Source organism: Carlito syrichta, unplaced genomic scaffold (genome assembly GCF_000164805.1).
Source record: "Carlito syrichta isolate Samal-C Ts95f unplaced genomic scaffold, Tarsius_syrichta-2.0.1 Scaffold138808, whole genome shotgun sequence".
Taxonomy (NCBI): Eukaryota; Metazoa; Chordata; class Mammalia; order Primates; family Tarsiidae; genus Carlito; species Carlito syrichta.
This window is the reverse complement of record NW_007082904.1, coordinates 221,695-248,797: the sequence shown is the minus strand read 5'-3', so window position 1 is coordinate 248,797 and position 27,103 is coordinate 221,695. Positions and strand designations below refer to the sequence as shown.

The following is a 27,103-nucleotide window of genomic DNA, read 5'->3' as shown; positions in this document are numbered from 1 at the left end:
CGGGCACTCACCTCCTGCATGAGGCTGCGGAGGAAGATGGCCTTCTGCCGCAGCGGGTCGTGCACCAGCCCATCGGAGAAGAAGATCATGCCCTGTGGGAAGTTGTGCTGGGACAGCCACGACACCACCCGCTGCTTCTGCATGTCCGGCCGCCCCGTGATGTAAAGGATCATGTAGCCCAGGTCCTGCCAGTGCCTGGCAAGAGGGCATCGGAGGGTGTAGCCCTGCCCGGTGCAGGACACCCGCTGCCCAAAGCCTGCCCCGCCCGCTGCTGCCCTCCTGAGAAGCTGGAGGAGCTGCTCCAAGGAGTACAAGGGGGACCCCCCAAACCACACTCCCCATTGAGCTTGTAAGTCATTCACCTCTGCTGGATGACCTGTGGGCACCACATGTCCCCAACCAAGCTAATTTCCCCACCCCTGCCTCCTCTGCTCACATCCTCTTCCCAGCCAAAGACAAGCCACCTTTGATTCCTTCCCACTCCCGGTACCACCTCTCCCTCCTCCTCCAGGGAGCAAGCATTTCAGTTCTCCCAGGCTGCTGCACAAGCCGCCTGGGTGGCCTCTTTCCCTCCACGCCCCCCTCTCCACTCTAATGTGGACCATGCAACCTTGAGCAGGTTACTTAACCCTCCCCACCCCCAAGACTTCAGTTTCCCCATCTGTAAAATGGCAGTAATGATAGTAACAGCCCCTTAATGAGGTTGTCCTAAGGATGAAAAGAATTCATGCCATACATGCCTGGCATGTGTGCTGAATCTATTACTATCAGTTTTATTATTATCCTCAGTACTGTTTCCGTGGTGATCTCGTTACAGCACAAGGCTAACCCTGTTACTCCTTTACCTAAAAGCATTTCCGGTTCCCCAGTGCCCTGAGGTAAAGGCTCCAGGGTTCTCTCTGCACCTGTGGCTAAGCAGCCTGCCCTGCCCTAGCATAAGGGGCCTCCCCAGCTACCCAGAGCGGCTCTGCTGCCCCTGGACAGACTCTGTGCTCCTCTGACTGCAGACTCTTCCCCTAGACAGCCTTCATAGCTCCATCTCCTTCTATTCACATCCTCCATCTTTCAGGGCCTCTTCCTCCAGGAAGGCTTCCCTGCCTCCTAAGTAGAAGCAGCCTCTTTTCTCTGTGCTCTCACGGAAGAGTGGCAAAGTGTTCTCTGCTGACCTGACACAGAATCCTGGCTGCAAGATGTCAGATGAGCCCAGACCCATCTTTGTGACACTAGTCGCCAGAACTGGCTAACAGAGACTGGAGGATGATCTGAGAGATCTGGGGAGTTTCTGCTAAAATGCACAGGCACAGACATCACCCCCAGGGATCTGGCTAGTTCTGAGGTGGGACCCAGAGATCTGTTTATGAAAAGTCTGATGATTAGCAAGGTTTGGGGAGCATCTTAGGTGCCCAGGAGCCCACAGGAAGGAGGTAAGAGCAATATGGATGCCCAGAGAGGAGGACCACAGCCGCTTTCCTTCCCTGGTGGGAGGAGGACACTGATGGGTTTGTTGTAATAGGAATAACAAACCCAGCCTTACAAGGGGAAGGCTGGTCCTGAGATGGCTTGAGCCTGTCCAGGCTTATTCCCATAGAGCCCTATCAGGGCATCTTGAGGGGTCTCCCAGCAGTCCATGAGCCAGGTCAGTCTTCTCCTCCACAAAACCATCACTGTTACTGGGATGAGGCAAGGCAGTCCCCAGCCCCAACCCCAGAGAACTCCCAGTGCCTGGTATCTCTCCAACTCTTGAGGTTCTGATCACTCAGAGTCTTGCATTATCGTTTCTCTGGCCTGTGACCTGATTTCTCTATTGGACTCAGCTTCCTCCGCCTAAGAGCTCTCTCTGCATGAGTGCCCAGCACTGAGCCTGGCACACAGTCAGTCTCAGAGAAGGACAGACGGATGTATGAGTGGAGGGAGGGAAGGAAGAAGGGAGACAGGAAGGAAAGGAGAACAGGAGTGAGGGAGGAAGAAAAAAAGGAAGGAATAACCAGACAAGCTGAGGTCTAGAAAGGGGGAGGGATTTCCCCAAGGACCTCAGTAAATTGCTATTAGAGGTGAAGCCAGGACTCCTCAGCTCCCAACCCCAGAGACCAATAGAATCCCTAGAGGAAATCAGAAAAACAAGGTACTTCCTCCAGGGATGCCAGCCCCTGCTCCCAGGGGAAACATATTCTTTGTGGAAGGTAGAACTCACCGGACAACGTCCACTGCGCCCGGCCGGACCTTGGGGTCGCTTCCCATGATAGACACGCTGGCTGCGAAGGACCCATCAATGCTGAACACAACACACTCCATTCCCCGGGGCAGCACCGTGAGGTAGCTCATGGCATAGGTCTGGTCACCCCTGAAAGGAACCTGCCTGTGGTCAGCTGTGCAGCCAGGGTCAGGTGTCAGCCTGAGGCCAGAGGTCAACCTGTAACTGGAGTCACAGCCCAGGCTACAGCTGGGGTCAGAGAGAATGTGGGTGGCATCTCCTGATGCCACAGCTGGTGAGCTCTCCTGCTTTCCTCTGTCCAGGCAGAGGCAGAGCCCAGAGACACCCCCAAGTGCCTTATCTTCCAGATAGGCCAGGCTGGAAGGGCCATGGGAAAAGGAGAAACTACCATAAAGCTGTCCCCTAGGTCTTACCTGACGACCATCTTCACAGGGTAGACGCCAACCCCCAGGCGCCGGGGCCGCGGCACATTGTATGTGATTCGACCACTGCTGTTGGTGATCTCTGTGTCCAGGTAGACCCAGCGGCCTGAGGACGGCTCTGCCATCACCAGGATGTCCACCTGCAGGCGTGACGGGGACAGAGGGCTCCCTGAAGGCCGAGGGGCTGCGGTCTGGGCAGGGGGCTAGGCTGGGGAACTCTGGGCTGAGGTTCCTGCCTGATGTTCCCTGGCTCCCATCACCCTCCCTCCCTCTCTCCACTCAGCCATGCTGGCCTCTCATTCCTCCCCAGCTGCGCTGAGTTCATGCCTTCCTTCTTGCTTGTCCTTCCCACCTGCCCGGCCTGGGCAAGTGGTTCCCTGTTCTGTGCTCTCATTCCAGGCAGCTCAGCCTTCCTGGAACCCTCACCCTGCATGCCATGAGGTCCCTGGTACAGGTGGACCGGCTGAGGAGGGGATGCCCAGCCCTGGGTACCTTCTCTCCAGTCAGAGCCACCATGTCGAGAGGTCCATACATGAACCGCCCCACCAGGACCTGGGGCCCATCTTCAGCAGCAATCACATCATTGGCCCGGTGGTTAGCAGTGACATTCTGGAAGGACAAAAAGAGGCCAGCTCAGCCCTTGCAAGGGAGACTGAACCCTGCTTTATCACGGAAGTGTTCTTAGGAATGGCTGGAGAGACGTGGGCCTCCTGAACCATGTCTTCCAGTTAACTTCTGTTCCAATTTCAGAAATGTGTTCCCTCAAGTCCTGTGAGAAACAGACTGTGAGCCCGTAACGTCTCCAAGATACCCTGAGCTTCCTGCAGATGGGCTTTCGACTCTCCCTTACGACTCTGAGAGGATAGCCAGCCTCACAGCCTGTTCTCCTCTCCTATCCTTCTAGGCTGGAAACCACCCGGTCGCTGTTGGTTCTTTCTTCTACATCATGGCTCCTATCCACCAGCCATTTACCATCTGTCTTTTTTTTTTGGATGAAAATTTCCAAATGTGTATGAGAGAATGGTGTAACACAGCCCCATGTTCCCAGCACCAGTTCTACCGCTTAGAGACTAACTCGCAGCCATCCTGGTTTCTTTCTTCCCTTGCCCAATCCTCCAGCCCCAGCTTCACTCGGATTATTTTGGAGCGATTCTGGACATCCTATCATTAGACCTGCAACTGTATCAACACCCCCTTCTTCTCTTCTGGTTTCAGTTCATTCTGCAGCTCCAAGGCCTGTGTTGGTCCCATCTACTCACCACTCCCAGCCTGGCCTTTGGGATCCGAGCCTCTCCATCTGCTGACCCTTCCTTTATCATATTGGCCACATCCTTCTCTCTCCCACAACCACATTACCTCTCGCCTGGACTCTGCTAGCAGCTTCCTCATGGAGCTTCTTACTCAAAAACAGTTTCCGCGACAGATCTTCCATCTTCACCAAGCACAGATCTGTTCACACCCTTCAGGGTTCCCCAGTGCCCTCTGGGTAAGGTCCAGATCCTGACCTCACCATCCCAAGCCTTGCCTGAATTACCTCTTCAGTCCTGTCTCCCTCTGCTCCCTGTCCACACCTTCTGGTCCCTTCCTCCAGGCTCTGCAGAGGCCTCTAGGCTCACACTGCTCCCAACCCACTCTGGGTGCCACCCCTGGTCCCACACTCTAGCCCAGCCTCTAAGACAAGAATTAACTCCATTTCCTCCAAGAAGTACATCTCCCCAAAGACGTGGTCTCCACTTCCTCTTACCTCCCACACACAGAGGAACACTAAAGAGGGAAGAGCTGATTCATGGAAATAAGCATCTGAAAAGATGCTTGACATCACTAGTTATCAGGGAAATGCAATTCAAAACCCCGTGAGGGGTGGGCCCTGTGGTTTGCCATATAGTCCCAGCACTTTAAGAGGCCAAGGTGGGAGAATTGCTTGAGCCCATAAATTAAAGACCAGCCTAGGCAACATAGTGAGACCTCATCTCTACAAAATAAAAAATAAAAAATATTCTGGCATGGTGGTGTGCACCTATAGCTCCAGCTACTTGGAAGGCTGAGATAGAAGGATCGATTGAGGCCAGGAAGTCTAGGCTGCAGTGAGCCAGAATAGTGCCACTGCCCTCCAGCCTGGACCACAGAGTGAAACCCTGATTTAAAAAACAAACAAACAAAAACAAGCAGACAAACAAAAAACAATGAGATACTCTGTCACATTCATCACACCCACATGCCCTCTGGGATGACTAGAATCAAAGAGAAGATAATAACGGGTATAGTTGAAGATACAGAGAAATCACAACTCTCATTCACTTCTAATGGGAATGTAAGGTGACACAGACACTGTGGAAAACAGTCTGGCAGTTCCTCAAATGATTAAGCATAGTTACCATTTGATCCAGCAATTTCACTCCTAGGTATATATCCAAAAGAAATAAAAACGTATATCCACACAAAAACTTACACACATTTGTATAACAGTGTTATTCATAATAGCTAAAAGGTGAAAAACAGCCTGTAATTCCAGCTCTTTGGGAGACAGAGGCAAGAGCATTGCCTGAGCCCAGGGGTTCGAGACCAACCTGGGTAACTTGGCGAGACTTTGTCTCTACAATAAATCAAAAAACTAGCTGGGTGTGGTGGCGCGCACCTGTAGTTCCAACTACTTGGAAGGTTGACCTGGAAGGATCACCTGAACCCAACATGTCGAGGCTGCGGTGGCTGTGACTGTGCCACTGCACTCCAGCCTAGGCAACAGAATGAGATCCCAATCCAGAAAATATAAAAGGTAAAAAACAACCCAGATGTCCATCAATTGGTGAGTAGATGAACAAAACGTGGTATACCAATACAATGGAATATTATCGGCCATTGGCTACAACATGGATGAACCTTGAAAATATTACGCTAAGTGAAAGAAGTTAAACAGAAAAGGTCACATGTTGTATGAGTTCAGCGAAATACACTGTTTTGAATAAGTAAATCTGCAGAGACAGAAAGCAGATTACTGATTCCTTGGGGTGAGGGTGGGTTGGTAGATGATAGCTAAAGGGTATCTTTTTTTGAGGTGATGAAAATATTCTAAAATTGACCATGGTGATGGCTATACACACCTGTGAATATACTGAAATGCATCAAATTATACACATTAGATGTACACATAAACTATATGATGTGTGAATTATATTTCAATAAATATGTTTACAAGAAAGAGTTGATTTGATCAACCTCTACTTTTTAGGACTGTTCTTGGGGTCCAAATCTGATCTTCCCACCAGACTGGAGGTACCCACAATAACAGGGGTGGTGTCCGCATACCCCTATGGTCACTCCCTAGCAGTGTGGCTAAGACAAAGTAGAACCTGATAAAAGTTTGCTGAGTGAATAAATACATGTATGCATCTCAAAGTCCTATTCCTTCCTTAGTACCCAACAGAGAATCCTCTTCTTCAGGGAAGCCCTGACAACCCTTCTTTCCATATTTGTCATTTCACATCAGGCCATACTCAATGGTAAGTCAGACGGAGAGCCCCATGGTTGTGGGCAGGACATTCTGAACCAAGTCCACATCTACAGAAACCTGGCATATAGCAATTGCCCCATAACTGGCATCTACTCACTAGCCCCAAGGTTCCTGAGCAGCCAGGCCATGAGAAACCAATTTAGACAACCACCCTGCTGCAGCACCTGGGTCTGTGTGGGCACTGAGCTCTGAGGGCAAACCAAAGCCCTCCCCCGCCGTGGGGCCACCGCAGTCCCCAGGGCAGTCCCAACCAGTAAGTGGCCCCAGCACGCACGTACCCGCAGCTTGACTTGGGTCCGCTTACGAAGCCACTTCTCGCGGGGGTTAGCAGGGCTCAGTGCCGCAGGGTCCACGCCGGCGCTTTCCTTGATGTTCACACTCTCGTAGCGCATCACCTGGCCAACAGCCCAGCGGGACTCTGATCAACCTTCCTGGGCCTTCTCCCTCCCACCCAGATGGCAGAGGCCTCCAGCTTGAACCCTGCCAGGCCTTCCCCTTCACTCCCCACCTCCTCACCTGGAACCATCAGGAGATTGGGGGGTCCCCAAATACATCTCCCTCCCCACCTGTCCCGACAGACGGGGGCCAGGGTACTGTCTCCCAAATGGCTCTCTTCCTGGGGGCAGCCTCTATCCTCCATCCTGAACTTAGCAGCTACTCTGTCCCTGTCCTTTGCCCTCTTCCAACTCCTCTCCCTTTTTGCAGATGTTACTCTAGCAAGGCTCCCTCAGTACTACATTGCAGCTTATCCACTGATCTTCTGGGTCATTCTCTTTAGCAACCAGATATGCCGAAATAACGACCATCTTTAAAAGACTCTCACAGAGTCTAGACCTCTCCAGGAACTCTCCAGTGACCTGCTCTACCTCACAGGGACACTCCAAGAAGACTTACCCTACTCCGTCTCTACTTCCTGACCCCTGTTCTCCATCCACTCCAATCAGGCTCGTTCTTACTGAAGCCAATCTTGCCAAGGCCCCTATGGTGCCTCCACCTTGCCCATCTCCACAGTCTACTCCCATCAACGCTTGAGGGATGTCCTCTTCTGTCCTCGTCTCTCCCAGGGCAGGAGCTCCAGGATGCATCCCTGACCTTCTCCATCTACAGGAGTGCCCTTGCTTTGGTTTCCACTACGTTTCAAATGTCACTCAAGCCCTCCTAGCTCCCACATTTTCATCTCTCAATGCACATGTTCCCTAAGCTCCAGACCCACCTGGTCACCTTCCCGGCACCTGACAGGACGTGACACTTCCCAGATACCAAGAGGCACTTTCCCTCCAGCCCAGCCCTGTTCTTCCTCAGGCCCAGGAAATGGCACCACCATCTCACTCAAGTGGAAAACAGGACTCATTGGGCTCCCTTGTTTCCTTATGGCCCAGATGTCTGTAGGTGCTGCCGCCATTACTCAAATATCGCCGCTTCTCAGCACGTCCACCACCTGTGTTCTAGTCCAAGCCTTGCTCTAAGCTGGGCTCCCACACTCGGCTCACAAGGGGCCTCATGGTTCCTCTCCTGCCCCCCCAGACAGCAGCCCCAGGGTTTTCATCTAAAAACACAAATCAGTTAAGATTTCTTCCTTGTTCACAACCCCGTAATGGCTTCCCACTGAGCCCACAGACCTTGACCTTGGCCACCAAGGCTGTCTGTGAACTGACCCTGCCCGCTACCCAACCTCAGGTACTGGCCTTCCTGCTACATCTTCTATTTTTGCAGACGAGGACACTGAGATCCAGAGGGGAATGACTTTACAACTCCAGTCTCCAAGTGGAAACACTGGAACATTCTCCTATATAGCTTATATTTAGTTTTGTAGAAAGTACCACACCATCAGTTGACAAGCCAATGCTCCTTACAAACCCATTCCCTGATCACATCGTCACCCACTTGTTGAAGCATTCCAATTCTCTCTTCCCAGTGTTCAACATGGCCTGCAAGACAATTCTCTCCCTGAATAGAGAAGGGCGGCCTCCTACTGGGGTGCCACGGGCAGTACCTGTCTCAGGATGAAGGCAACCACGTCGGTGGACTCCCAGTAGCTGGCGTGGAAGAGGTGGGGCAGGGCCACAGTAGGGAAGGCTGTGAGGACATCAGGGCAGTACAGGGCGTAGTCAATCCGCTTGGCACCCCACCACTTGGCCGTGACTGTGGGTCCAAGAGGGAGGTGAGGATGTGCAGCCTACCCAGGGCCTTGACCCCAGGGACAGCCTGGGCTTCCCACTGCTCAGACCCAGCAATGGATGTGTCACTCAGGGCAGGAGTCTGGGACCCGAGCACTCTGCTGTGAGTGCACAACCCCTCCCACCTTCTCACAATCCCCAGCCCTCCTTAAGATGTGTGTTCCACATTGGTCCTGGGAGGGGGGGCCAGACCCACAGAGATGTCCACATCTCCCCCTGGGACTGCCACTCAGTGGTCAGTCCCAGTGGGTTCTGCCTGAGGTCAGGGCTGACTCTGTGCCTAGAGAGGACAGAGGTTGCTCCACGGTCAGAGGTCAGAGCCCTGTTCAGGCAAGTCAGGGCTCTGTTTGAGGTCAAAGCTCAAAAATTCCAGACCAGGGTAGGGGATCAGGGCTCTTTTTTAAGATCAGAGCTCAGTCTTAGGACAGAGTCAGGGGTCAGGGCTCTCTTCAAGATCAGAGCTCAATCTTGGGTCAGTGTTCAGAGCTCTGTCAGGTCAGGGTCAGAGGTCAAGTTTCTCTCCAAGGTCAGAGCTCAGTCTGGGGCTGGCTTGAGAATCTGGACTGAAGCCAGGTCTCTACCAGCAGACTGACAGCTCCCTAAAGGTAAAAATGCCCCCCCAGGATGTTTTACCCAAGGGCCTTCCCACAACAGCCCTCGCAACGGACTGGCAACCACTCAAAGGAAGGTCCCTCGAGTCCAGGCAGGGCCCCAAAAGGACCTCACTCACTGTGGGAGGCACCTGCGGGTGCCAGGCTGTCTGAGGACGCCGAGCTCTCACTGTGGGAGCTGCCCTCGCTCAACCTCCGTCCACGGCGCTGGAACTTCGTGGCCTGAGGGGGCGAGGTGGGGGCGTCCAGCAGCGGTGGGCTGTCCCGGGAGCTGCCCTCCAGAAAGAGGGGGCTGTGGGTGTGCAGGGCATCAGCTGGAGGGGGAATTTCAAGGTCAGGCTGAGCTGCTGGTCTCCGGCGGAGCTGCCCACGAGGCTGTACCAGCCTCGTGCTGGGTGGGAGGCGGGGCACCAGAGAAGCCAGCCCTGGCCATGCCCACTGGCCTGCCCAGGGACCTGTGCCTCTCACCCGACCCCAGGGCCAGAAGGGTCCCCTTCACCATAGTACATTGCTACGTTCAACTCCTCTCAGTCATGAGGTATGCAGGCACGAGCTAGGGCCAGCCCTCACCCCAACCCCAAAAAGCTGCAGAGGGAGCCCCTGGGAGACCTCCCCAAGCACTAGCACTAGCTGAGGTGACAGGAGTAATGCAAAGCCACATCCTCTCTTAGTACTCTTCTCTGAGCCTCACAGGAGTGTGGCTGAGCCTGAAAGGGAATGCGGGCTTCAACCTGGGAGCTATGGTGGCCTTTAGGGAGAGGGCAATTCCCCAACTCAAGGGGGCCACATGTGAGGATAGGGAGGGAGGTGTTAGAGCCTGAGCTACCTGTTGAAGCTCCGAATAAGCAGGGCTCTGGAAACAAAGTCTCCATTGCAGAAGGGGGTGGGGAGGGACAGGTTTTGTCCTGAACAGCCATGCACAACACTCCCTATCTCTGGCCCTAACCTCTGGGCAGGCTTAGGCTAAACCTCTTCAAGTGGGGCATGGGGCCAAATTTCTGATTTCCAATCCCCTGGCTATCCATTATGGCCCCCCCCGACAGCACCCCCAGGCCATGCCTGGCCCATTCTACTTGATCCTAGAGGCCATTGGCTCTTCACCAAACTTACCCGCCCTGGCTCCTGCTGTCCCCTCCACCTAGAAAATCTCAATCCTCATCCTGCAACTCTTCTCCCCCTGTCCAGATGCACCCCCCACTGTGTGTGCCCTGGTGAAAAGTTACCTATTCCATGAAACCCACCAGGATGGCATACTACCTACCCAGCCCCTCCAGAGTCCAGCCCAGGCACTCAGGAATAGCATGGAGCATGAATCACTGGACTTGCCAGTGGGTCTGACAGCTGGAGTGTCACACTGGCTCTATCTAAAAAACTTGGCCGGGAGCCTGTTGGGGGCATAGCCTGGGCCTGTGAGCCCCAAGGTGTCTCATTCAGAGCAGGTGCTTGGCCCAGATGGGCTACCCTGAAGACAGAGGAGTCAGCTAACTTCCAGTTCTCCAGAGACCCTGCTCAGGTGAGTCACCCCATGTCTGACGGCTTGGAGAGGCTGGACCAGAGAGGGCAGCACTGAGGTGCCCACTGGTTGGGGCCCAGCCTCCAACTTGGCACTCTCTCTCACACCCTGAGAACCTACCGAGGAGAAGGGACTGTCCATTGCCCAGTGGGAACCTCTGGTAGCGGGGCACACTGACAGGTGGCACCAGGTGGAACTTGGGCTCCAGCAGTGGCTCCAGCCGTGAGGCAGAGGGGTCTGCGCAGTGGAAGAGGCTGTAGACCTGGCTGCAGGCAGGACGCACCTGGAAGCCTGTGGTGAGTGGGAAGGCATAGAGGGAAGCCCCATGCTAGTACCCACTTTTTTGGCCCTAGAAGGCTTCCTGGAGTGCAACTTTGAGTGGCCTACTCCTCTGCTCAAGAACCTCCTATGGCTCCCTGCTGCTGATGGGATCATATGAAGTCCATCCAGGTTCTCTGCTAGATGGCACCTAGTGCTTACGCCTGGTGCCAAATAGCATTCTGCATGTGCCAGGGCTGGTGGAACACTTCCCAAATGGACCAGCAGGTGTCTCCACTGAGACCTCCCTCCCTGTCCCTCTAAGTCAGTAAAACCAGACTTTCAACCTCCAGGGAGCCCTAGGGTTCCTTAGCCACACTGAGGGCAGCCGTGGGGTTCTGCCTCCTCACCTCCATTTCAGCCAGACCCCCTTCCACCTTGTCTGTTCCGTACTGTCGGTTGTCGGTAAGCTTTGGCGAAAAGCATGGATCTGTCCGTACCTGAGTGCACTCCAGCCTTTGACAGTCCTCAGAGTTACTCCTGTCCTCAGAGTCACTGCTGCCACCCCCACCCCCACGCCTGCTGCTGGTGCAAATCGCCTCATGTGTCTATTTTAGAGGAACGGTGGGGGAGTGGGTATTGGGGATCAATGAGATCAGTCCAGCTGCATTGGGACTGCCTGGGTACAGGGCACAGAAGGGGTGGGATGCAATAGGGTGAATATTTACAGCTTGCTTTCCCATAAGTCATGACTTCCAGACAACGGGACCACAAAGCAGCTGGACACGTGAAATTTCTCAGATGCTGCTTCACCTTTGCTCTATCTGGGGAAACTGCTCCCTCACCCCTCCTCTCCTCTCTTTCCCTCTACCCCACCTCTGGAATCTTCCCTGCCCCGTCCCTCCCCTCCCCCGGTTCCCCCCATTTTGAGGTCCTGCCACAGTGACATTTCAGGACCGGCCCATGTCATACCCACCGTCCAGCCCGGGCAGCACCGTCCTCCGCATGGCCAGGACCAGGCCCAGGGGCGAACCGAAGAGGAAGAAGTCGGACACATCGAAGTCAAAGCGGCCCAGGCTGACCTCGGGGAGCTGGGGCCCCCCAGTCGCAGAAAGCTCAGCCTCGTCCTTCAGCACGTTGGAGTGAATGCTGTGAGTGGAGAAAACACAGAGCAGGGATGGTCAGGGAAGGACCCAGAATGTGAGCGTGTTCATGCAGCAGTACATCCTGAAGCCTGTGTATAGAGTGCCCAACCCTCCCTCTCTGGGACAGGGCTTAGAGTCTGCTTGCCAGACACCATCACCATGAGTTGGTGAGAATCTCAGCATCAGTCACCGAGGCCTGGCCAACATTCGGCTAGAGTAAGGATCCACAAACTTTTTCTGCAAAACATCAGACAGTGAATATTTTAGACTTTGTGGGCCACATGGTCTCCATTGCATCTATTTAATTCGACCACTGTAGCATGCAGGCAGCCACAGAAAATATGTAAATATGCATGGCTGTGATCGTATAAAACTTTACTTACAAAAACAGGTTGAGCACCTGAGGGCACCTGAGCATTCTATGCTCTGGCAGGCCTGCCCCCTCATGCTGGGTTTGTGATGGCCACGCTGAGAATTCCTGTACCGTGTACCAGAGAAGCCCAGCCTGGCCAATATATAAACCAGCTGGATGATGTCAGTGCTACCAGGATTATGGCTTTCATCGTAACTCATCTTCCAGGCAACCCACAGACACAGCTGCAAACAGCTTGGACTCCCCCCACCACCCCCAGCCTGCAGATGAGGCAGTGCTTAAAGATAAAAACACAATACACACAGAATTCCAACCATTCCCATCCCAGGCACCCATTGCCCTAAGAAGAGTCAAGTTATGATCAGCCACGTCCCAGAGCAGTGAGCTGAGGAACAGGAGGAAACCCGGGAACCTCCCTGACTCTCCAGCCAGCATTAGGGACAGCTCACAATGAAACACAACAGTGGGATTGTGTGAGGTAGCGATCAATTAACTGAATGCAAATGCAACTAAAATACTCCAAGAAGAGGAGAAAACGTTTTTGAAATAACAATTAGAATGGTGTAGGCAAACACCCCACCCTCTGGGGCCAGGAGCCTGCACACTCCCTCCTTGCAGTGTGAGCATTTCCTGGAGAGGATGATGACTCTGGTGTTTAACAATACATATTTCATGGACAGCGTGGTCCCCAAACACACGCCAACTACTTAATTGCCAACGAAACTGCCATCTGTCCCTACACCAGAGGGAAAAGCTGGCCGTGTCAGACCAGCTACTTAAAAGCCTCCAACTTCTTGTCACTCTCCACATTTGAGGCTTTCCTAAAGGACTTTTCAAGGGTGAACCAGCAATGTTGAGATTTTCACCTTCCGACCCTCACTAGAATGTAGCTGCTTTTCCAAAGGATAATCTGTCAGAAGAACTTCCAATATTAAGAGATTTAAATATGCAGAGCAGCCTTTGACCTTGTAATTCCTCCTCCAGGAATCCATCCAAATGAAATAACCCTAATATATACATTACCGTTCAAACACAAAGATGTTCACTGTAGTGCTATTTATAACGTGAAGAGTGGGAAACAGCCAAAGTACTGTATCACTGGGATTAATTAAACTGATGTCCATTCATTCAATAAAATATTATACTGCCATTGAGGATATTTGCCAAGTATTTTTTAATTATGTAGAGAAAATATCATGATAAAAAGCTTTTTAAAGTTAAACTATATGTAAAGCATGTTAAAAAAATACAGAAAAGAAATACTCTCAGTGTTAACAGTGGTTCCCTAGGGGTGGTGAGATGATATATTTCAAACTGTTGTAATGGCCTCCTGTTCTCATCCCTTGGGTAAGAAAAGAGGAGAGAGGAGAGTTCAGGAGAAAAGGAAGAAGAAAGAGATGTTTCTTCCAGGTTGAGCCTATTTGAGTTTAATACCCATTCATAACCTGAATTAACATGCAGATAATTCATTTAATGAAACTGTGTTGATGAACATCTCTCTTCTAGAAAGTTAAAGGGTGGACAGGTCTGTAGAAGAGCTCACCTGGTCTATAAACAAAATGTGTGGGTTAGAAAGCACTAAAGTTGGGCCAGGGAGAGCAGAATGCAGACCCCAGCTCTCCTATACCTGGCCATGTGATTCAGGAAAGTTCGCACCCTGCTTGGTTCCCTGTTTCCCCATCTGAGAAATGTTAAGAACACACACCTGGGGGTAACTCGCAAAAGATTCTTTTCTTGCTTTCTTTTTTTTTCTTTCTTTCTTTTTTTTTTTTTGTTGGAGTCTCAATCTGTTGCCCAGACTGGAGTGCAGTGGCCGCTCCCGGCCACCACAGCCTCTACCTGCTGGGCTCCGGCGATCCTTCCGCCTCAGCCTTCCGAGTAGCCAGAATTACAGGCGTGTGTTACCACGCCCGGCTGATTTTTTGATTTATTGTAGAGATGAGGTCTCGCTGCCCAGGTGGGTCTCGAACCCACGGGCTCAGGCAATCCACTCACCTCAGCCTCCCAAAGGCGTGGGATTACAGGCTGAGCCACCGAGCCCGGCTGTTTTTTTTTTTTTTTTTTTTTTGACTAGGATCTCACTCTGTTGCCCAGGCTGGAGTGCAGAGGCATAATCATGGTTCACTGCAAGCTCAAACTCCTGGGCTCTGGCAATCCTTCTGTCTCAGTCTCCTTAGAGCAGCAGGGACTACAGTTGTATGCCACCACACCTGGCTAGTGTTTTTACTTTTTTTTTTAGAGACGAGGTCTCACTAGGTTGCCCAGGTTGGTCTCGAACTCCTGGCCTCGAGCCTCCCAAAGTGCTGGCATTACAGGCGTGAGCCACCACACCCAGATTATTTCACCAGATTCTTAAAACCATCCAGTGAAATAGGCTGGACGGCACTATCCTTCTGCAGAAAATGAAGTTGAGGCTCAGAGAGGGGAAACCAATTGTCCCACCCCTCTGCAAGTCAGGGCAGAGCAGGAACAGGGCAGATTCCAGGGTCTCGAGTGGCCTTGACCCCAGCATTTCAATGCTTGTCTGTCTATGGGCCCTATGGATGGGCCTGGGACACATGACTGGTCACAGCTCTCCCAGACGACTCTGAGCCAAGGTCCCCTCTCTCCTGGGTGCTTTGATGGAAAGCAGGCAAGGGACAGGGAGGGGGCTACCTTGAGAGGAAAGCATGATGCTGGGTGATGGCCTCGCAGTCATAGGTGGAGGAGTCGCTCTGTTTCCGTGGCAACGGCCGCTTGGGCTCCTCATCCTCCAGCCCGCTGGAGATGTCAATGTTGCTCTTGCTGAGACGCTTGCTGCTGGCCAGGCTGCAATCTTCCTCCACAATTGGGGTGTCCTTTGGGGCCGAGCAGATGACAGCATGTTGTCACAGGAGACTCTGGGGCCCTGCCTCCTCCCCTGGGCACAATTCAACCCCTTTCTCCTAAGCTGTGAGGGGCTGCATTCTTCCAAATGGCATATGGAAGCCACAACACAACAATGATAGAATTCTAAGCACAGGCTACATCCACAGGGACTGGCAACCCAGTAGGGACACAGGCCGGCTGTCTAGGGAGCCAAAAGCAACGCAGCCCTTTCTGTGCCTCGGTTTCCTGGCCTGTGATCATAACCTCTTGGTACTCTTGTGGGATTATGAGGCAATCCTCTGTAATCCTCTGGATGTCATGATACCACCATGAAGGACTGGCACTACCTTCCCCTGCGGTGACCCCTGCTCCTCTGGAGCTGGGAGAGCTCCCAAGGATGACCCTTCCCCCCAGTCCTGCCACCCAGCCACACCTGGGTGCTGCTGATACTCCCCTTCCGGCTGCTGCTGCCAGGGCTGTCTCCCGAGGGCCCCGCACTGTAGCAGATGGCATCGAAGGCCAGGAGGCCGCCCACGCAGTCCCCGATGAGACACACCTGAAGGAAGCACAGCTGGGACCACAGGCCTGCCCACAGTCACCCCCCTCACCCCACACTCAGTCCCCACAGGAGAAGAAGAAACCCGTCCTGGAAGGCACTGAGAGCCCAGGAAGCAGGCTCAGACTAGGGTCAGGGTTTAGCCTCAGCCCAGATCAGCCGAAGATAGGCACCAGGCTATTGTCGGGGTCAGACTAGGGTTAGGAATCCACATGAGCTCAAAACCGGAACTCAGATTGTTGGCCTCAGTCTTTCTATCTGTAAAATGAGGGCAAACCCAAAGATCTCCAAAGCCGCCTTTAATCTCAGATGCTATGATTCTAGGACAGCCTGATCTTGATCCTTCTGGCAGATCCCAGTCTTTTTCCTAGGCACCAGCTAGGACAGGGGCGGGGAGGGCAGGTTGTCCTACCTGCCCACTGAAACCAATCCCATCAGAGGACTTGAGGAACTCTCCGTAGACCTGGTTGGCTCGCTCGATGACAGCGGCGACAGCATCCTGGTACTGCGGGGAGGAGATGGCCAACAGGGGCAAGGCGGCCAGAGGGACGTGGTCCTGGCTGTTGCTGAGGCAGCCCTCATCGTGGCTGTAGGGATTCAGGCTGCAGACAGGGGGCCCAAGGTAAGCCCAGCCGGGGTCAGGCAGGTGGGCAGCTTTGGGGCTAAGGACCAGGCAAAAGAGACCACGTGCTGGCCAGGAATTGGACTCTTGTCTCCAGGGACTCTTCAGGAGGACCCAGGCAGGAAGCAGGTGAGACAAAGCACAGGCCATGGAGGCAGAGGAAGGACGGAGGAGGACATAAGCCTACATGACTCCCAGGTGTTCTTCCCATGCCAGCCATTGGGGTAGGCCCTAGAGTTCCCTGTGACTACAGTGCTCCCTTGCCCTCTTCTACATGGTCCCAAAGGACACCCAATCACAGAGAGAAAAGTCAGCAGGGCAGCCAGCAAGTGTGGATCAGGGTGGGGACGTATCATCATGGAAGACTTCCTGGAGGAGGTAGGGTTTGAACTAGGCCTCAAGGAAGGCTTTGGAGAAGCTAAGAAAGGAGGCAGGAGGGCATGCCAGGCAAGGGAGTCACGTGTTGGCCACAGCTTGGAGCTGGGCATATAGCTGCATCCGTGATGTTGTGTCCATTACATAGTGGGGAGGAGACCCAGAGCTTTCATCAGCTTTTCAGAAAGCTCTGTGACCCCAGGGAGGGCTAAGAGCCTGGTCCAACAGCATCCCCACTACCAGTGGATTGTCCACACTGTGCAAAGGCCTCCCTCACTTCCCTACCTCCCCACTAGGAAGTCCTTCCCTGTCTGGCTGCTCAGACCCACCTGAGCCCAGCCTCCCAGAAACCTGTCCCTGACCTAGCTCTCACCTATTTTGTCTCTGCATCCTGGGGCATCTGACCTAGATGTACTTTTGGGCTTGGCTGATTGGGAAGGACCACAGGGGGAGGCCAGGAACTCCCCACCCCCTGCCCAGAGCCTGACTTCCCCCATAGGCCAAGCTCAGATTGACCCAGAGCCCAGTGCAGACCCCACTGGGGACTCAACAGAATATGGGGCAGGTGACGGGACTCAGGCACACTCGGCAGGTGGCAGAGTCCTCATGGTGTACAAGGCCACCTCACCAGCCATTCGTCATCTCCAAAGAACACAAATTGGAGGAAACAGGACTCGATTGCAGCCAGAGAGATTTTAATTAGCTGAGAAAGCTCCCTCCCAGCCGTGATTACGGGGTGATTAATGGCCCAGGCGAAGAGCTGCCTGGGGGAGAGGTGAGCTCCCTCCCGCTGTCCCCTCAAATGGCCTGACCATTCGTCTTCTTGGAGATAGGGGTGACCCAGCTCTGGAGGTCAGATGTTCTGGGGCAGGTGGGGGGCGGTCCTGAGATGGATTGTGAACTAGCACAATTAAGTCCCAGACTGTAAGAGTATGAAGGGAACAAGCCTCCATCAATCAGCAGTTCCCAAACCTGCTGCCAAGGAGGAAGCAGTGAGCAGTTGTCAAAGATGCAGATTCCAAAGCTCCTCCCTCTGGAATCAGCCACTCCAGGGGCAAGGCCTGGACATCTTGCAGTTTAACAAGAATCCCACCAGGGATTTGGGCGATTAACCAGGTTGGGGAACTGCTGACCTAATCTTCCTTCCAGCTCTGATTGAGATCTGTCTTGCTGATGTCCCAGAATGCAGATACATCAGTGTCTCTGATTTCTTGCCCATCCACAGGTGAAAAAGTGAGGCCCAGGAAAGGGAAGGGGCTTGCCCATGCCGTCTCCTGACTGGTAGGAAGCTCCAGGGTGGGGGACTTCATCTCTTTCCCACGCTGAGCCCCTGCTCAGAGCCACACATGACTGGCAACCCAAGGTCCCATGCTCCTGGGGGGTTGGGAGTACCCCACACACCCAGCACCCTGCTGGGGACCTCCTCTCATGCTCCCCAATCCCCAGGGGGTGAACACCCTGCCTGAGAGCTGGTCTCTGCAGCAGCCTCAAAGCTTGGCAGAGTTCTGTGAGGGGGTGGGCAGGATAGAGGTGCCAACAGTCTCCTTTTCACCTCTAACTGCATAAAGTTCCCAGCTTCCAGCTGCCAGCCCCAGCAATTTGCCAAGTAATCCACAGGACACAGGCCCTGCAGGCACTGGGGATCTTTTTTGCACCTAAGACTGCTGAGAACCCAGGGTATCCGGCTGGCCCCAGCACCCACCTTCAGCTAGCTCAATGGGGCAGGCACCTGGGAAGCACTGGAGCCCTCAGGCCCCGGGGCAGTGGATGGGATCTCTCCTAGGCCTCAGACCCTGGAGGGCCCCTGGTTGCTCCATTTGTCCCCTGCAGGTACCAGGGCCCACAACGGGCAGGGACATGCCAGTGTCAGCAGTGAGCGAGCTGCCCAGTACTCAGCCGGCCCTGCTGTGCATGCCATCCTTTCCTCCATACTCTCTGCTGGGAGTTCGAGGTCTCCCTCCTCAGCCCACTATCCACCCATAAAGAGAGCCCCTCCTCCCACCAGGAGGATGGGGATCCAAGGCAGGGCTGGCACCCCTGGTCCCTTCTATTTGCCGGGTGCTGTGCTAAGTGCTGCATGTACCCTAGCACACAAGAATTCTCACAGCTCCAGGAGATTATTACTAGGGTTAGCCCCATTTTACAGATGAGGAAACTGAGACAGGTAGAGGTTAACCAAATTCCCCCAGGTCATATCACTGGGATTCAAATCCAGGCTGGCCTGACTGTCCATACACCAAAAGTCACTCCTCCATCACAGCACTGTGATATTATAATGATTGATAGATAGATAGATAACAGGTAGATAGATGCTAGATAAGTGATGATAGATAGATGTTAGATATAAGATAGATTAGATAGCTAGATAGATGTTAGATAGATAGATAGATAGATAGACAGATAGTAGATAGATAGATAGATAGATAGATGAATGTTAGATTGAGAGAGAGAGATAATAGGTAGATAGATATTAGATAGGTGATGATAGATAGATGTAAGATACTAGATGCTAGATTAGCTAGATATAGATGGTTGACAGATAAATGTTAGATAGGTAATACATTAGATAGACTGATAAATATGATAGATAGATAGATAGATAGATAGATAGATAGATAGATAGATAGATAGATAGATAGATAATAGGGTTTTGCCCACTGTTCCTGTTTCATAACTCCCGTAGCCCTTGTTATCATGTCGGGGCACTTTGGGCCTCAGAAAACAGAATCTCCCTTTGACCTTATTCCTGTCCTTCTTATACCTGCTTCTTTCTCACCCAAAGCAGGAATCTTCCCCCTTGCCTTTCTGTCTTGGAGCTAGCCATAAGGAAACTCTCTGACCTACCTTGCCTCATGGCAGGTCCTGCCCTGTGCCCAGGAGAAAGGAATGATACACAGAGAGGCCAAGAAGAATCTAAACGGGCCTTGCTGGGTTTCACCACTCTGACTGTTACTGTTAGATCACACCCTTTTTTGTCCAATCACATTTCTATATGGCTGTCAATCTGCCCATCCAATGATGTACTCATAAAGGGCCCAAAAGGACAGGGTGTGGAGAGCTTCCAAATGTCTGAATACATGGAGGTTCCTGGAGAGTGGCACCCAAGGAAGGCATAGAAGCTCTGAGCTCCTTCCCCCATACCTCACCCTATGCTTCTCTTTGTCTGTTTCCTTTGTGTAATAAACCAGAAAATGGGATTAAGTTTTTCCCTGAGTTCTGCGAGCTGCTCTAGCAAATTAACTTAACCCAGGGACAGGGTTGTGAGAGCTCCAACTTGAAGTCCTCAGTCAGAAGCACAGATAAAACAACCTGGGGCTCACGATTGGTATCAAGAATGGGAGGCAGTCTTACAGGACTAAGCCTTCACCCTGTGGGATCTGAGGATATCTACAGGTATAAACTGAAAGACACCCAGCTGGTGTCTGCTGCAGAATTGATTGCTTGCTAGTTGGTGGGGAGAAATCCCAAAAGACATTTGGGCCCAAAAGTCTTCTGTGTTGACTGTGCAGTGTGAGAGCAGAGGAAAAACATCGTTTCTGTTTTTTCCTCTCAAGCACTTATCCCTACTAGGCTGCCATTGTGGCCGGGTTTGACTCCTGTCTCCATTGGCTGGGCAACACTGGGTAAGTTGCTTAACCTCTCGACACCTCAGTTTCCCTATCTGGACCAACTAGATCAGGCCTACTGAGAGCAGGAAGTAGATTCGAGCTACCATGGGGACCTCAGCACCACCCAGGCCCAGGCAGAGGACTCTTCCTAAGCACTTTCCACAAGCAATGCTTGTGTTCAGCCAGCATCCAATATCTCAGAAAGACCTGGCAGGTCCCCACCTGCCCACAAGGTAACCACATGGCAGGGCAGCTCCTCCCCACAGCTCCCCAATCCCAAACCAGTCCAAACAAGCAGAAATGCACTCACTGAGAGACAAGCGAGAAAGCCTCAGAGCAGATGGCAGGACAGGGGACGAACTTGATGAGGATGTGGCCCAAGGCGGCTGGGAAGTGGGCTCGCATGACCTTCTCCAGCACAGAGCTGAAGGTGTGGATGTCGGCTGCCTTGCAGGATGGGTCCCCTGCACCCGTGTCCAGGATGTTCCCCCCGTGCAGCACCAGCAGGAGGACATGCGTCTTGCAGGAGCGCTGTGGGCAGCCTTCCTGAGAGGGACATTGGTCGGGATAGAGAGACAGGCATCAGGGGATGGGGGAGGCACACAGGAACACACACACGGGGAAACTGTGGTCAGAGAAACAGGCATGGTGCCCAGGCTCTCCCAGCTCCAAGTGGGGGAGTACTACAGCCCCACTGTAACATTGGTGCATTTAGAGTAAGGATGTACAGGCTGCCAGGAGGGCAAGACCTTCAACAGATATTAGAGCAGGAAGGTTCCCAAGATAGTCTTCTTGTTGATATAAGAACCTGAAGCCCAGAGAAGGACAGGGACCTGCCCGGGGCCATGCAGAAAATCAAATGAAGAGCTGGGGAAAAAAACTAGGCAGCCTGTCTATCATCCCAGAGCTCTTCCACATCCCAGATGTGGACCCAGGCACCCTCAGAAACCCAGCCCACCTCACTGTCTTCATGAATCTCAATGCTTCCCTGGGCTGGGAACTTCTGTCTTCTCAAGGAAACCCGGTATAATTCTCCTGTAGAGGGAAGAGAAGGAAAACTCAGCATCTTCAGACTTCCCCCAGAGCAAGTGGACACTCCCTGGGCCCACATGATGCTTGGACTCCAAAGGTGAGACCTTGGCTTATAGGTGAGCTGGAATTATAGCTTGGAGCTAGGGAGAGTTCCCTATCCAGGTCCTTGAAACCAACAACACACGAAAGGAAGACCAGCAGAGTGAGTCTATCCCAGACACTCTCCCTGAGGCAAGGAGGGCCATCCTAGAAAGAACTACCCCGTTTTCCTTTACCAATAACAACAGCAACAGTGCAAATGTCATCTGGTGACTTCACTTCAGTTATGGATGGTAATTTGGGCCAAACTTCCCTCTGAGAACAACTAGAAGAGCTAGTGTGATGGTTACATGTCAACCTGACTGGGCTAAGGATGCCCAGATAGCTGGCAAACATTATTTCCAGGTGTATCTGTGAGATGTTTCTGGTAGAAGTTAACCTTTGAATCTGTAGACTGAGTAAGGAAGATCTGCCCTAATCAGTGGAGATAGACGGGCATCAAACAACCTGTTGAGGTCCTGAATAAGGCAAAAAGGTAAAGGCAGAGAGACTTTATTCTTTTCCTGAGCTCAGACATCCATCTTCTCCCGCCCTTGTACATTGACATGCTTGGTTCTTGGGCCTTTGGACTTGAACTGGGACTTACGCCATTATCTCCCCAGGTTCTCAGGTCTTTGGGATTGGGCTGGAAATACAGCACCAGCTTTCCTGGGCCTCCCACTGCCAGATGGCAGATTGTGGGACATCTCAGTCTCCATAATCTCATAAGCCAATTTCCCATAATAAATTTCATTTTATATATTTATATCCTATTGGTTTGTTGCTCTGGAGAACCCTTACTAATATAGCTGGATAGATATTTTTCAAGTATCTGATTGAAGCTTTCAGAGAGAGAGCAAGGCCTTGAATTATGGCACCATGGACCAGGGGATGACAGATCCTCAGAGAAGTAAGGCCGGCATTTAGAATGACACTCGACATTACCCATAAGCTTTGGGGGGAAGTCGGCCACTGCCAGAAATCCCTCCTTGCTCCTCTCCACTGCCTGGGCTTAACGCCTCCTCTTCCAGGAAGTGCTTCTTGGCTCCCAGCCCTCCCTGAGTTCTCATTTCTCTAACACGGGAGTTGATAAACCACAGCCATGGATCGAATCTGGCCCACTGCCTGTTTTTGTAAATAAAGTTTTATTGGAACACAGTCAGGCTTATTCATTTACATACGCGGCTCAGACCTTATGGCTGACAGAGCTGAAAATACTTCATATCTGGTCCTTTACAGAAAAGTTGGCCAACTCTTGATCTAACACCTGCACTCCTGGATAGCATGACATTGGACTCACGGTTGGAGAGAGAAATGGACATCTGACAGCCACCCCCACCCTCCACCCAAATGATGCCCACCAACCTGAGCAACCCTTCCTTCCACCTTGGCTTCCCTCCTTTCTCCCCCATGAGATGGGTACTATTTCCTGTGTGTGGCTAAAACCCACAGCTAGACAGAACTACCTGTTTGCCTTCAACGACAAGGACAGCCCTTGCCTTCTTCACATCTCACCCCCACCCCACCAACCATAGTCTGCAGCTCCCCACTCCTGCAGCTTCCCACTTCTGAGCCACATCTGGGGAGGGTCCTTCCCAGTGGCTGTGTGGGCAACCCCAGTCACCCTAGGTCTGAGTCCACAGTTCTTCAATCACCACCAGGGGAGGGTATGTCTGCAAAGAATTCCAAATGAGAAGTTTCGCTCAGCTGGGAAGTGCATTTCTGAAATATTCCATCCTCACAGACACAACCCTGGTCGAAGGGTAACTGCTTTATGAACTCTGAGCTGCTGCCCACCCAGACAGAAAATCATTTCCTATATGATGGAGGGGTTTGGTCCTAGGAGGAGGAGGGAAAACTTGCCCTGGGGCCTGTCTCTGCCCAGCACGTACTAGTGCTCCTTCCAGAGACTTAGGCCCCTCTGCCTAATTCTAATGTACTAAAAACCTTGCCCAGGGCATGGCTAGAGGAGACCCAGGTCCCGACCTCAGGACAGGATGATAATGCAAGATGACAGTAATGGCTTCGTTTTATTAGGTACTTATTCTGTTCCAGGCATTGTATACATTACATGTATCATCCTGTCTAGTTCCCACAATTACTCAGAGTTTGGATTATCTTGTAATTTGCCCCACCTTATAGATGAGCAAGCTGAGGCTCAAACAATCTACGGTGCTTGCCCCAGGCAACTTGAAGATTTAAAGTCCAGGTCTGCTGCTGCTAGACCTCTTTCCACAATGTGAAATAGTGCCAGGAGGGAAGGAGAGTGTCTGAGAGGGAAGTTGAGTATGACTTCCCCGAGACGAAGCACTCCTGTTTCTTGGTATGTGTGGCCTCATGTGCAGCTCAGGGAAAGTGAGCCAGGAGGAACCAGGAGAATGGGCAGGGCTGGGATTATGGGTGTGGAGCCTGGGAGACCCTTCTCCTCTAGGGCTGGGAGGAGCTTGGTTAAAGCCATGGACTTTGGAGCCAGAAGGTTCAACTCTTGGTTTTTACCAGCAATGTAACCTGTGTCTCAGTTTCCTTATTCAGAGGCTGGGGATAATACTAGTAGCTATCTCATAGAGTGGTGGTGAGGAAGAATGAATTCATATAAAGATATCTAAGGCTTAGAACAGGCCATGAGTTCATGTATATAAACAGCTTAGAATAAGGCATGGAACATAGGAAGTGTCACACATGTTAGCTGCTATTGTGATGTTTATTATCCAGGGTGCATCATAGGGCACAGAGCCAGGGCCACAGCTGACAAGATGGGGCTGATGGGGACATTGCCGCCTCCATGCTCGCCTGCCCTGCCACCAAGTCCTTCCTGAGCCCTGGCAGGCTCCCCGGCTTCACTGGGCTGGGTGCCTGGTTGCAGTGTGATTATAGGATTAAATGCTGTGATTGCCACAAATTGCCATGGCAAGGCTATAAATACATTGCAGGGAAGACATGAGGGTCCCGCTGTCTCCTAGGCACCGTGCCCTCTGTTAGGTAGGGGCTGGACCCTGTGCCCTCACCTATTACACAGACCACGGAGTGCCCATATCTCTGATCTGCCTGGAGTCAGCTCCCTTGGGGCCCACGAGATGCTCTGGACATCGAATTGGTGGACAAGAGCTGCATCCAGTCACAAAAGATGCGCAGGCAGTTCCTGGCTCAGTGGGAATGAGCACCACAGGCCAGAGACTGGGTAGTGTTATCCTCAGCATCCCCCAACTCTTCCCTAGCGAGAGGGAAGAGTCTTGTTTCCCACACTGTTGGGGACAGAGCCTTGTTTCCTCTCAATGCACAAAAGCCAGGGATGCTTTGCTTTGAGAGATGGAGGAGGGGAGACCTAGCCTGCCAGATCTAGACCCCAGCCCCTTGAGAGTTGACTAACAGGACCAGAAAGATACATCTCCACTCTTAGCAGAGGCCTCTGCAGGGAAATGGAGGAAGCCTGAGCCTGCCTTGCCTGTACCTTGCCCCCAGGGCACTACACTTCTAAGAGTCAGTCATTCCTACCACAATAATTGAGGCCACAGGCTCTGACTCACCCATAAGACATAACTTTCACTCTTCCTTGTCTTTGTTCATGCTGAGCCCTCCTTGCCCTTCCTCCCTTTGCAGACAAGCAAGCTCCTACTTGTCCTGCAAAACCCTACTCAGTTGCCACTTCCTCTAAAAAGCCTTCTCAGATCTCCCTAGGCAAAGATGGTTGCCCCACAGCATGCTGAGCTGGGCCTGGCTTACTTTTGTGGGGTTACTTGCCTATTTCCCCATCAGACTGTGGACCCCTTGAGGACAGGATTTATCCGCTTTCAGGGCCTAGCATGGCAGTCTTGAAAAAACTGTGGAAGTGAAGATCCCAGGATGCCTGCCATCTATGAGACATTTCTGTGATGTTAAACTCCCAGAAGAAATCAGGTTCAGGGAAGCATCATCCCCCGAGAAGCACATTTCTTGAAAACATTCAGGGGAACTGATATGTGGGAACCTCTGGGAATTCTAGAACAGCCTGCCTGGGCTTTACAATCCCACCTCTAGAGGCTTCCTCAGAATCTCTGGTGACAAGAACTGCAAGGGGTCCCGGGTGGTGGGGAAACACATACAAAGGACCCCAGGACCTCATGATCAGGCTGCCTGTTTCTTCCCACTTCCTGTTCATTTCTGTTTGCATAACCCTATTCAGGTTGGGTCCCTGCAGTGCCAAGATTTAGGGGTGAGTGAGCCCACAGCTGTTTCTGTGACAATGTTTTATGACAGGCTTTGAGGCAGGCCATCTAGCACAGGGCCTGTACCCAGCACCCTGCCAGCATCAGGACCGGTGGCCCACCTAGCCCACCATAGCTACTCCTACCAGCTGAAGAATAAAGCCTATTTTTGCTTAATCATAGCCTTGAAAAGGCACAAATAGTGATCATTTCTTCTAATTACCAATGCGCCACACTGCTCTTGAAACAAAAGACAAGGTTGTCACCCACACATTCGGCACCCTAAGCAAAACACCACCCCACCTTGGCTGAAGCATCTAATCGCCTCTTTCTCTCTTGCTACCAGCTGCTGGGGTCCACAGGGGTGGGTGCTGGGGACCCCTGGCTAAAGCTGAACACTCAGTTTCTCCTTCCAAGCTTGAAAGTCACTTCCACCCCCATTAGTCACCCCTGGCATCAGCTCAGCAGAGCTGGGCCCAGCTTGAGACCATGTGGCATGTTCTGAGAAGTATCCACAAAAGTTTCTAATCCTCTGTGAATGTGTGGAAGTGCATACATGGGCAGAAACAAAATCTTCTGCAAAAACCCAATGGCTTTGCTATTTTTCTCTGGTGTAGGATACAGGAGATTCAGCCATCTGTGGGGGGCTCGGACCACAGCCCTAGTCCCCTGGGTAAGCCCACATGACACACAAATATGGGGAGAAACCCACATGACACACAGACATACTGGAGGAGACAGGCCACAGAAAGAGCCCTAGGATGAGAAATGAACACCCTAGTCAGAGGGTGACCTCAGACACCCTCTCCACACCACTGCAAAGTAAAAGGTTTGTCTACATTCTCTCATAAGAGTCCAGCAGTCTGAAAGTCTGTAAGACTAAGCTGATTGCCTTCTGGGAGTCCTAGCCCCATGCCCAGCAGAATCAGACCCTGGGACCCTGAAGGGACTCACAGTGTCACTATGAGAGGCTAGGGAAAAAGGAAGAGGAGCCAAGAAACTGTAGGTGGCAAATGTCACCTGGGTTTTCAAAGTGGTTGACTCCAACTAGGGAGCTTGGTGCTAATTCTCAGGCAGGTCCTTCCTTGTGCAAATTAATAAACAAATATTTTCAGGCCCTTAGACATTGAAGGAGTGGCCTCTAGAGCTCAGATAGGTTGACTTGGAAGAATCTTGCCAACTTCAACTCACTGCATCTGGAGGAGGGTCAGTAGGCCAGGATCTCAGGGAATGCCGAGGGCATCTGGAGAGGGGGAGACATCTGGCACAATGACAGACTATCTAGAGAACCCTCAGCTCTCACCATAGCAGCTCAAGGAATGTAGGTTCATAAATGGGGACCTGCCTGGGCTCACAGGTGATCACACAGAAGGAGTAGGGATGGATAACCCACAGCATGATGCAAATAAGTGAGCATGAAGCGGGGGAAATAAGGGACCTCTTCTGAAGGTTTGAAACATTTTTTTACAACAGGGAAATTGTTTTATCCAGTGAAACCTCCCTTGGGAGCCCAGTTTACAAAGATGAAAGTAGATGAGCTCTAGCTGAAGCAGGCTGAGGGGCCTAGAGCACCCCCACACACACT

General features: G+C 52.2%; 1 protein-coding gene across 1 annotated transcript in view; it reads right to left on the bottom strand.

The window, feature by feature from the left end:
* The window catches only part of PITPNM3 (PITPNM family member 3), a 75,802-nt gene that overhangs the window by 8,496 nt on the left and 40,203 nt on the right, over positions 1 to 27,103 (bottom strand). Inside the window, exons 5-18 of the mRNA XM_008049885.2 lie at positions 21,186 to 21,262; positions 20,538 to 20,773; positions 16,035 to 16,224; positions 15,500 to 15,622; positions 14,875 to 15,056; positions 11,678 to 11,850; positions 10,564 to 10,734; positions 9,050 to 9,244; positions 8,136 to 8,284; positions 6,421 to 6,537; positions 3,127 to 3,243; positions 2,626 to 2,774; positions 2,192 to 2,341; positions 12 to 195 (exon numbers count right to left, since the gene is read on the bottom strand). Coding sequence (XP_008048076.2) covers positions 12 to 195; positions 2,192 to 2,341; positions 2,626 to 2,774; positions 3,127 to 3,243; positions 6,421 to 6,537; positions 8,136 to 8,284; positions 9,050 to 9,244; positions 10,564 to 10,734; positions 11,678 to 11,850; positions 14,875 to 15,056; positions 15,500 to 15,622; positions 16,035 to 16,224; positions 20,538 to 20,773; positions 21,186 to 21,262 — 2,213 coding nt within the window. The remainder of the gene's footprint in view (positions 1 to 11; positions 196 to 2,191; positions 2,342 to 2,625; positions 2,775 to 3,126; positions 3,244 to 6,420; positions 6,538 to 8,135; positions 8,285 to 9,049; positions 9,245 to 10,563; positions 10,735 to 11,677; positions 11,851 to 14,874; positions 15,057 to 15,499; positions 15,623 to 16,034; positions 16,225 to 20,537; positions 20,774 to 21,185; positions 21,263 to 27,103) is intronic.